Here is a 12,273-nt window from a genome sequence, read left to right as displayed (position 1 = left end):
ATTAATTATTATTAATAGTGTGCTATCTGCCTCTTCAAAAAGGACCTTGGGGTTAAATGATTCTTTGGTACTTTCTCTGCCTGAGATATTTGCTGTCAATCTTTTCCTGTGGAAATGTATGTATTCAACTAGTTTTGGCTATTGTGAATTTTCTTAGTTGTAGTGAATTGAAATAATAATCCTGTTCGGTTTTGAAAATAATAAAATAATGTTTCTGTTAGCTAGTTTGAGTTATTCATACTAAACATTGGGCAGTAGATTTAATAATGATAATTAATTAATTGTCCATTTTCTCTGAGTGAGACTAATATTATAGCCTAATAATCAGTGACTTCCAGCAAAAATCAGGGTGTGAGGTTGATGGTTAATCATTGATGAGTCATTGAAATATATGCACATAGAGAAACTTGGCTTAAAATGTGCATTTCCTTAATTTTCAACCTACAGGTTATCATTAGACTTTCAACCTATGAAGAGTAAGATGTAGTGAGGAAATACACATATATTATTTCATACTATCTTTTCATTTTAAATCTCCAATAGAATGTGGTTACCAGCAAAAGGGACGCACTATAGAACAGAATGAGAGGCTTAAAGCATCCAAAAGACAACACGCATTTGTGTAGTGAAACGACTTGCTAAGGAAAAACTGGGAATGAGAGCAAAAATATAACCCTTTTCCTTTACAGAGCAGAGCATAGCTCAGCAGCACAGCACAGGCTGTGCATGCCAAGGTTCCAGTTTCAGTCCCTGGTTTTTTAAATATGGGATTAGAAAATACCCTTCTCTGAAACACTGGAGAATACAGTAGCTAGCAGCCTGTAAAGAAAATACTGACTTTGGTGTGCTGAATACGAAGCAGCTTCCCACATTCCTTTTATGTTCACTTACTCCTGGGTTTCAACCTATAAAAAGCTGGATTCTAAAGATACACACAGAGGTCCAGTACTGGAGGAAGTTTTTGCAGGTTCAGGAACTCTCCAAATGTGGTAATAGTTCCCCAAACTGTAGCACACTTCAGCAGGCATTTGTAGCTGAAGATCAATGGTGATAAAGAACAAAATGGACAGCACTCATGAAGTGAAATTCAAGACAATCTATCCATTCTCTATAGACATCTCCACAGTCTATATCTGCTGAGAGATTAAAAATCCGATTTGAGCTACACACTGCTCAAAACGGGCCTATCATTATGAAAGCACAATTCTTCCTTTCTTAAAGCGCTTCTTTAATTACTAATTATGCTGGTTGTACCCTATATGTATACTCTGACAGCTTAATCGTTCAGATTAGAGTAGACCACTACTGAGACAAAACCACTTTGTGTACTGTTCAAAAGTCCCATGAAATAGCCAGCCACTTTATTTGCAGTGTGGTGACCAAGTTTTACCAGCACATCCTGGCCTTGGTGTTTGCTGTTGATGAGATCAATGAGAATCCCAGGATCCTGCCCAATGTCACTCTTGGATTCCACATCTACGACAGCTATTCTGATTCAAGGATGACCTATCGTTCCACTCTGGACCTGCTCTTTAAATCACATCACTTTGTCCCAAACTACAAATGTGGCATTCAGAATAAAGTATTAGGAGTAATTGGGGGACTTGATTCTGATATTTCTTCACGCTTGGCAGACATCTTAGGTCTTTACAGGATTCCACAGGTAGGATTTGAGTCTGGGGATAAGAGGGATTGCCTTTAATCTTCCACTATAATTCACTCTCTTTCTCTCTTTCCAGTAGGAACTTGAATGGGGAAAGTAAAAGCTGAATTGTGTGGAACTGATTGGGGGGTATAAAATGGATAATCAGAGATGTGAATGATAAGGGCAAGATGGCTTTCTGAATTCTATTAAATTAACTCTATTGTATGTAAGGGGAATTGTTGCACAAAGTGATATGAGTGAGCAAACGTGGGTGGGTGTGTCTGTCTGCCACTATAAAATAATGCAGTTTCACTTTAATTGTTGGAAATTTATAAGATTGCAGTGTAAAGGGGAAAAAAATAATAAATGTAAGGATTATGGACCACTGATTCCACTCTAAAATGTCTGGTTGTTGTTTTAGATTTCATATGGTTCATTTGAAACAGCAGCCATTGATCAGATAAAGTTCCCTTCCTTTTACCGCATGGTTCCCAACGAAGGCCTTCAGTATCAGGGAATTATCCAGTTACTTCTGCATTTCAGATGGAAATGGGTCGGGCTCATTGCTATAAACGACAAAGGTGGAGAAACATTCTTGCAGACCATAGAGCCAATACTTTCCAAGCATGGAATATGTTCAGCATTCACAGAAAGAGTTCAAAAACATACATATTTCTCAGGTAATGGACTTGAAATGGTTGATGACCTACTGAATAATTTGCCAACTTTCATGCTGAGCAAGGCCAAAGCAGTTATTATATATGGAGAAAGTGCAACTGTTCGATGGTTGGGAGGTGTTATAGGAGTAGTTAAGATACTTCAACAAATCAATCCACAGTATAAAAAGATGTTATCTCCAGAAAAGGTTTGGATTACAACAGCCCAAATTGATTTTACATTGTATACCTTTCAAAAGATTACAGAGGTTGATAGACAAATGTTCCATGGTTCTATCTGCTTCTCAATTCATGCAAAGGAGCTTCGAGATTTCCAAGAATTTCTTAAGAATATAAATCTTTCATGGGCAGAGGCAGATGGTTTTATCAACGATTTCTGGGAACAAGCATTTAGTTGTTCACTTTCAAAATCCACTGGGCCAGCAGACACATGTACCGGGGAGGAGATGCTGGAGAGCCTTCCTGCGCCATTTTTTGAAATGAGCATGACTGGCCATAGCTACAGTATCTACAATGCAGTTTATGCTTTGGCACAAGCCTTACATATGACTTCCTCAACTAAAACCAACTTCAGAAAAATGGAGGGTGGAGACAAGCTATTTTATCAGAAAGTGGAACCCTGGAAGGTAATGTTTCTTTACTGACAGTTCTGTGATACCAATATTCCATTAACAAAGCAATGTCTACAGAACATGAGCACCCAGCTCTTAATATGCTATTCAGATTCTTCCCTTCCCTTCAGATGATAATGTTTATACCCTAACTTATCCTCCATTATTCTTTTTGAAAGTTCTTTTGACAGCAACTTCAACTGAATTTAAAGTGATTCATGATTTTCCACTCTCTTCTTTTGTCGGCTACTGAAAGTCAGAAACGTTCCATTGTGTAAAGGTTCTCTGAAAGAGAAAAATAAGTAAAATCCATCTAGGAAAGCTATTTCAATAACCAATTCCTATTTTTAGATAGATAGATAGATAGATTCTTTATTGTCATTACACAAGTGCAACATTGCACAAGTGCAACGAAATTGGATGCCATCCCTTAAAAACAACAAAAGCAAAACAACAACAACAACCAAACAAACCACATTCCAGCCACACCCACACCCACACCCATCAAACTCCCAGGTCACACTATCGAGTTACAGCATTTAAAAAGGCCACAGCTCTTGGATAGAAACTATTTTTCAGTCTATTTGTCCTTGACTTGATGTTTCTATATCTCCTGCCAGAAGGCAGTAGTGCAAACAGACTGTATCCCGGGTGAGATGCATCCTGCAGGATGTTGTTTGCTTTCCTAAGACAACGGGAACCGTACAGTTCTTCCAAAGATGGGAGAGGATGACCAATAATCCTTTGGGCTGTGGTTATGACCTTCTGGAGCACCTTCCTCTTCCTAGCTGTACAACTGGAGAACCAGGCACAAATACAGTATGTGAGAATGCTCTCTATGGAGCCTCGGTAGAAGGGCACCAGCAGTCTCTCACTCAGATTGTTCTTCTTTAAAAGTCTGAGGAAATAAATTCTCTGCTGGGCCTTCTTCACCAGAGCAGTGGTATTTGCGCTCCAAGTCATGCCCTGATCGATAGTCACTCCCAAAAACCTGAATTCCGCCACCCTCTCCACCCGTTCCCCTTTGATATACAAGGGCTGAATGTCCGCCTTTTTTTTCCTGTAATCCACCACCAATTCCTTGGTCTTAGCCGTATTAAGAGCCAGATTGTTCTCTCCACACCAAACACAAAGCCGCTCCACCTCGTCCCGATAGGCGGACTCATCCCCTCCTGAAATGAGCCCCACCACCGTAGTGTCATCAGCAAACTTGATGATTTTGTTGCTGGGATAGATGGCTGTACAATCATACGTATAGAGAGTATAGAGCAGGGGACTCAACACACAACCCTGTGGTGAGCCGGTGTTAAGGCTAAGGGCTGTGGACATATGTGACCCCACTCTAACCCTCTGAGAACGTTCTGACAAAAAATCCAAAACCCAGAGACAGGTGGAGTTGGAGAGTCCAATCGCCTCTAGCTTGGACACCAGTCTATGGGGGAGGATAGTGTTAAAAGCAGAGCTAAAATCCACAAACAGCAGCCTCACATAACTCCCCGGCTGCTCCATTTCTTAGTCCATTTGATTCTCTTTCACTTTCCACTTAGCTCCACTCGTTTCTTCAAGGAATGTCATTCAACAACAGTGCTGGAGATGAAATTACATTGAATGAATATGGAGAATTGGACGCTGGATTTGATATTACAAATTTGATCACATTCCCAAATAAATCCTATGTCAGAATCAAAGTGGGAAGGCTGGACCCTCAGGCTGCTCCTGGGAAAGAATTCTCCATTGATGAGGCCAGAATCGAATGGCACAGAAGTTTGGCTCAGGTTGATAATAATGCATTATTATTATTATTATTATTATTATTATTATACATTGTTTTTATATGAAAAGTGAATATTTCATTGGTGGCAAGCTATCATTTGAAGAACTCTCTTTATGCACATGAGCACGCCCAACTCCTTAAGATCATTATTGGTAGTTCTGCTTTTTAGGCTACTCTTTAAATGAGTTCGGTACATACACAGCTGCTAGGGACAAGACTTTTTTTTGTGGTGGCCGGTCTATGGAAATACTTCCCTTGAGATGTTCATTTGGCTTTGTCACTATTGTCCTTCAGAAATAGGATGAAAACGCTTCCGTTCCACCTAGCTGCTGATATAAGCTGATTTAAAGGTTGTAGGTTGAGTTTTATATAATATTGTTTTATTGAAATTGTATTTGCATATGGTGTATGTTTTTGAGCCACCAAGAGAGGACATTGCCTGATAGGGCAGTATAAAAAGGTATAAAGAAATAAGGAATGACAACAAAATGTTGGCAGGGCCTAACATGTATTACAGAAAATAGATGTTTCCTGTCATTACTCTATGTGAGATTTATGAGTCAAGCCTTCAGTTTGTAACATTCAATGACATACAAATCTAGTTTATAAGACTGAGTATAGAACTTTGAATCTTTCTGAGTTTGAATACAGAAGGAATGTGCCCCTGTGTACTATTGCTTAAAGCATGATAGATATCAGATGGACGAAGAATTCTACAAACTATTTAATACTAAACTCTTCCCTTAACTTTATTCAATGCTAAATTTCCAATATCTTTGGATAGGTGCCACCCCTTTCAGAATGTAATGGCATCTGCCAACCTGGTTATGGGAAGAAAAAGAGAGAAGGAGAGAAATTTTGCTGCTATGATTGTGCTCCATGTCCAGATGGGATGGTCTCAAATGAGAAGGGTAGGACATGCTATTTCATGGTAGACCAGATTGCCCAAGTTACTGAAGTAAAATATGAGAGGCTGTTTTGCAAGTTTGTTATAATTAACTTGGCACATTTTTTAAAATTATGTTGTTGTACATTGTTCTCAGTGTTCATTTAGGCCCCCAGTTGTAACAAATTAGGCAAGTGGGGAAAGGATGGGGTGGGTTCAACTCTAAAAATATTCTTAGGAATATCTATTTCTAGCTATTTTTTTCATTGTTAGCTCACTACCTTCCTATCCAGGACCTAGTGTGGCCTGGTTTGATGGCTGGAGAACTTGGAGGATAATGAATTGTTATTTTGAAATCATTCAGACCAAGCATGTGAGAGAAGAATCATAACCCGAGGTACCACTGTAATTATATAAAAATCACTACGAACATTCGCATAAAGATTTTATGGCTTTAACAAGAGCACTGGTAAAAATGCCAGTATTATTTAGGATTAAAAAAATAAGGGATCAGGATTTTCTAGTATTAAAACTCATTAGGCAATAGTAATACTCAGAATTGACCCACTGAAATCAATTTATGTATTTATTTCAAAAAAATTATAAACCACTTCATAATGGAAAACCTCTAATTGGTTGACAAGTTTCTTAAGTCTATTTATTTCAGTGGGATTGCTTTGAGTATGATTTGGTGGGATGGCACTCATTATACAAACTGCAATTGCTGATTAATATATGGAATAAAGAACCTATGGTATTTAAAATCTTGGTCAGAAAGGTATCAAAATTTGCATGATGAGCTATAATGTTTGGTGGACTGCTGCTGCTACAGATTTTAATATTCGGAACTATTCTGGTTCAATATTTTGTTAACTTCTTTTCAGATGTAGAAAATTGTGCAAATTGCGCAAAGGATCTATATCCAAACAAAGGCCAGGATCTATGCATTCCTAAGATACCAAACTTCTTAGCTTTTGATGAAGTGCTGACCATTGTTTCAACTTCCACTGCACTTTTATTGTCTCTGGTCACAGCTCTGGTGCTGGTCATCTTCATTAAGCACAGGAATACAGCCATAGTCAAAGCCAACAACAGAAGCCTTACCTACATTCTCCTCATCTCCCTCCTCTTGTGTTTCCTCTGTTCTTTGTTGTTCATTGGAAAACCTAATAAGGTGACCTGCCTTCTCCGACAAACTGCTTTTGGTATCATCTTCTCTGTGGCCCTCTCTAGCATCTTGGCCAAAACCATCTCTGTAGTTTTGGCATTCATGGCTACTAAGCCAGGATCCTCTATCAGGAAATGGGTGGGGAAAAGACTGGCTTATTCTATAGTCCTTTCCTGCTCTAAAACTCAAGTAGTGATATGTGCACTCTGGCTGACAATCTCTCCTCCATTCCCAGATTTGGACATGCACTCAATGAGGGAAGGAATTATATTTCTATGTAATGAAGGGTCAGTCCTCATGTTTTACTGTGTCTTGGGCTATATGGGTTTCTTGGCCATTGTCAGCTTCACTGTGGCCTTCTTAGCCAGGAAGTTGCCTGACAGTTTCAATGAAGCCAAGTTCATCACCTTCAGCATGTTGGTCTTCTGCAGCGTTTGGCTCTCCTTCATTCCAACGTACCTGAGCACCAGAGGAAAATACATGGTGGCTGTGGAGATCTTCTCCATCTTGGCTTCCAGTGCTGGATTACTGGCTTGCATCTTTTCCCCTAAATGCTACATTATTGTGATGAGGCCTGAGTTAAACAACAGAGAGCAATTGATACGGAGAAAGATATAAATGACAGAAGTTTTTTGGGGGTCTTAGGCTACCTGGGCTTGCTGACAATTAACAGTCTCATTGCACCTTTCCTAGTCAGGAAGTTGAAAAAAATGTAAATAATAGAAGGAATCATATTATCATTTATGTTTTTGTTATTCCACATAGGAACATATGTTTTTCATATGAATTGGGACTGTGTGAAGGAATGAAACTGTGGATACGATCCAACATCACTTTCATAAGACATTTGTAGCAGATCAGTCTAGGCAATGGAAAAATTATGGAGAGCTTCAAAATCCTCTACACACAGGGTGAACTAGTACACCCTAATTACATTTTTTATCTGAGTGAAAGACTGGTGACAGGGAGCTTCTTAACCATGTCAGATTGCCTCAGATCAGATGTGTTGTTTCTAAAGTGATAAGACAATATTATCCAGTGTCCCTACCTCCTAATAACATTAGAACTCTGTCCAGAATTGTTTCCAGTAAGCAGTTAGTATGATAGCAAACAATGTCCAATACATCTTACGTAGGTGGAAGAGTGTAACAGCCCCCAGTTGTAGCAAATTAGGCAAGTGGAAAGGATGGGGTGGGTTCAACTCTAAAAATACTCTTAGGAATATCTCTCTCTAGCTATTTTTTCATTGTTAGCTCAGTACCTTCCTATCCAGGACCTAGTGTGGGCTGGTTTGATGGCTGGAGAACTTTGCCCCCCTACTAATATTAACTGAGAACCAAAGCTAGTTTCAGTTTTTGCTGTCATAAATCAATGAGCTAGCAATGGAAAAAATAGGTAGAAAGAGATTGTGCTGATTAGCCACTCCATCCATCACCCTCCTGTCTTGCATAACCCTCCATTGGTCCTTCTTTTCACCCACTTCACATAGACTGAGCACAAAATAGTTCTGAGGCCTGTTGCAATATGATGGGTAAGCAGGGATATTCTTTATTACACAGATATGCAGTAATTTTCACAGCTTTGCTTTCAAGATGCAACTTTAAAGGGCACAATTTTAATATATCATCTTCTTGGGCTGTTGGTGGAGCTGGGTGGACATAGAACACTGGATATTGTTTTTAAATTATCATACAGTGTATATTTTTCCAGAAATTTGTATGAGCTGTCCAGAAGATAACCATCCAAACAAGGGCTATGATCGCTGTGTTCAAAGATACCAGTTTTCCTAGCTTTTGATGACACTTTGGCCATCATTTCATTTTTTTCTGTATTTCTACAGGCTCTGGTCACAGCTCTGGTGTTGGGCATCTTCTTTAAGCACCAGAACACTGCCATAGTCAAAGCCAACAACAGAAGCCTCACCAACATTCTCCTCAACTCCCTCCTCTTGTGTTTCCTCTGCTCTTTGTTGTTCATCGGAATGCCTAATGAGGCAACTTGCCTTCTCCGACAAACAAGTTCTGGCACCATATTCTCTGTAGCTAATAATAATAATAATAATAATTTTATTTATATCCCACCCTCCCCAGCCAAAGCCAGGCTCAGAGTAGCTAACAACAGTAAAAATAGCACAGTTTACATAGAATCACAATCAGCTAATTGAAATATTTTCTAAAATCAATTCAGATTCAAATTAATGGCAATCATTAGGTTAGTGTTCTATGAGTATTATAGAAGGAGAGAGGGGGTCAGACTGTGCCTTGGCCAAAGGCCTGGTGGAACAGCTATGTCTTGCAGGCCCTGCGGAAAGATGTCAAGTCCCACAGGGCCCTAGTCTCTTGTGACAGATCAGGGCCATGGCCGAAAAAGCTCTGGCTCTGGCTGAGGCCAGCCTAACTTCCCTGCGGCCCAGGATCTCCAAGATGTTTTTAGTTGAAGACCATAAGGACCTCTGTGGGACTTACCAGGAGAGGCGGTCCCGTAGGTATGAGGGTCCTAGGCCATATAGGGCATGATCGTAAGGAGTCTTGCCACGGCATTCTGCACCTGCTGGAGTTTCTGGGTCAGTCTCAAGGGCAGCCCCACGTAGAGTTACAATAATCAGGCCTGGAGGTGACCGTCATGTGGATCACAGTGACTAGGTCAGGGCGAGAGAGGTAAGGAGCCAACTGTTTAGCTTGGCAGAGATGAAAAATGCATCATGGCTAAAACCATCTCTGTGGTTTTGGCATTCATGGCTACCACACCAGGATCCAGGATGAGGACTTGGATGAGGAAAAGACTGGCTTATTCCATTGTCCTTTCCTGCTCAAGTAGGGATCTTGTCTTCTCTTACTGGCAACCTCTCCCCCATTCCCAGATTTGGACATACACTCAGTGACTGAGCAAATTATGCTGTTTGCTCCAAATGATATGAACCCACCGGGCATGAGGCCTTTTTCTATATCACACACATTTCCTATGTGTGATAGGAACATCATGACCTTATTATAGTCAGAGTGAGTGGTCACAGAGGCCTCCAACTATGTCAGGAAGTCTGTGGTGTAAAGGGTTTTGGTTGTTCTTCTTGCAAGCATTCCACTACAAATGCATTTTAAGTTTATCAATGCTATTAGAGTTTTATTTCCCAGACTTCCTGTTTGTTCTAAAGATCCAGAGAAAATCAGGAGTAGTTAATATTACATGGGTAAGATGGTGTGACACTTTCAATGGTTGCCTATTAGACTAGCAAAAAAAAAAAAAAGCTTTATGTTGTTTTGAACTGTTTTAAATTTTCTTTAATATTGTGTTTTAATATTAATGTTGTGTTTTATTTGTTGTAACCTGCCCTGGTGAAGCACAAGTAATAGACAACAACAACAACATTTCATTCTTTAAAAAATAAATATCGAGGTTCTTTCACAAAGTGAGTTTTGTTCACCAGCAAGATTTTTGCAGAAGAATTTCAAATCAGATAACCAGCATTCAATAATTTTGCAGCTGTCGATTTCCCGCTTTGACAGGGGAGGTTTGAGACCTGTTCCTACTCCATTACAGAAGTGAATGTCTTCCCTGCAATTATCTAAATGACTATACTCAATTGGCATGGCCTATTCTCCAGTGATTTTCAAGAAGGCAGATAGGAAAACAAAATTCAACACCTGAGTATGACATGATTATAAGTACTCCAGTGCTAAGATTAAGTATGAGAGAGAGGCAGGGCTCTGTCATTTTGATCAATTTTCCTCTTTCTTTGTATAGAAAATCAGGTTGCTGTTTTTTAATTGGCGTTCAAGCCATGCCATTGTAAGCCTTGCTTCCATAATGCTGCTGAAGTTTATGGTAAGGTGTATTCACATCCCTTTGAGTATTGCACTAGCAGAGTTTGTTGCCACCCAAGGCATCTTGTTTAAATCAGGCTGATGAGAGTATTAAGGCTAACATGAATGTTGCAGACTGAAAGATCCAAGAGAGTCCATGTTCAGGAGAAGTTGTGCTCTCAGAATGGTGCTGCTTCTTCTTCTGCTGCTGCTTTCAGATATGGTGTGCAAAGTTCAAAATGTGACTTGCTTGAGAAATAATGCTGTATATATTCCACATGAATGGCATGAGCAAGGTGATCTCATCATTGGTGGAATGGTATCCCATATCCATTACATTTCCCCCCAACTTTTGTTCAACCAACACCCTGCTCAGTCCTCTGTTAAAACTCCATTGTAAGTAAATGGTCTTTTATTTTATCTTACTGATTCTTTTATATTCATAAGATTGACTGTGAAGTATTTTTTAAAAAAAGAATAGAAGAGTTTTTTAATGGAAGGAAGGAAGGACACAATTGTTAATAAGAATATGAAATGATCAAAAAGTGAACATAGTCTATGACGGATATTTCAAAACATTACATTTTTGTGATCCAATTGCTCATTGTTCTGGTTATAATGCATAGCTGCTTAGCCGTTAGCAGACTGCGTATCACATGTTGACCTCAGCCTAGTTCAGTGTGAATGGAGGAGAGAGGAAAAAATGAGGGAAAGAGAGTAGATTGGGTGACAGAAAGAGAGGAAATGGAAGTGGGAGACCTACCAAACAAATCACTTTGGGGAAATAAGTCATTCTATGATTAGATGCCCAAAATATCTGCACCACACACTTCAGATATGTCTTGACCAATTTGTGTGCTTTAAAAATGGCAGTCTAGGGTGCATCCAGGTTTTACAAAATTGTATTTGCTGAAGCCTTCATTATACAAATAAATGTAAAAATCAGCAAATATTATTTATCTTCTTGTAGTTGTTGTTTCACAGCTTTTTCATCAGCCACCCTGACTTCTTCAATGGCTTACTCATTTGTTTTCAACAGATCCACAATCAACTTCATGCTTTTACTCTCTAGGATTTTTTCCTCCAATATTTTTAGATAAACCTTTTCAAGTAGGGGCACCAAATCTCTGGAATGCCTGCCCACCTGCTCCTAACACCTTGTTGCCTTTAGCTGCCAGACAGAAATTGTTATTTATAAAGATCCTTTGTACTATTTGCACAATTTTCTATTTTTTTAATAATATTTATTGAAATATATTTATTGAAATAATATTTTACAAAAACATAAGTTTACAAAATGCAGAAAAAAGGGGGAAAAGAAAAAAAACATATAAAAAGAAATACAATAAAAAAGAAGAAAAAAAACATACATCCATCATTCTCAGATTTTTAACTTTCATTACCTTCTTTCTTTGACCTCCTCCTCCTTCCCTTTCTTGTATCCTGGTTGACAATTATCACAGCAAATCCTTTCCATAGTTCACAATATTTTGTCCTTACATTTTCTTACATTATCTTAATCTATTTTCATCTTGTCTTATAGCAGGCCTTAGAACTTAAAACTTAAATCTTATTTTTATCAACTTCTCATAGCCATATCATTAACCTAATTCTTTAAAACATTTTTACTAGAGCCAAATAGTTCCATTTCAACATTTTTCTAACATTCATCAATTATTTTAAGACAGTCCTATAATAATAATAATAATAAT

General features: G+C 38.8%; 1 protein-coding gene across 1 annotated transcript; it reads left to right on the top strand.

The window, feature by feature from the left end:
- Window positions 1-1,501: 1,501 nt before the first annotated feature.
- Window positions 1,502-7,379, top strand: LOC307200493 (vomeronasal type-2 receptor 26-like; the record flags this gene model as incomplete). Its single annotated transcript, XM_079949031.1, has 4 exons — window positions 1,502-1,663; window positions 2,067-2,510; window positions 4,481-4,697; window positions 6,478-7,379. 4 exons carry the CDS (start codon window positions 1,502-1,504, stop codon window positions 7,377-7,379), a joined length of 1,725 nt encoding a protein of 574 aa, XP_079805157.1.
- Window positions 7,380-12,273: the final 4,894 nt, after the last annotated feature.

Source organism: Podarcis cretensis (assembly GCF_951804945.1).
Source record: "Podarcis cretensis genome assembly, chromosome: 13".
In the NCBI taxonomy this organism is placed as follows: Eukaryota; Metazoa; Chordata; class Lepidosauria; order Squamata; family Lacertidae; genus Podarcis; species Podarcis cretensis.
Note: the sequence above shows the minus strand (reverse complement) of the source record. Positions and strands in the feature narration are given on the sequence as shown.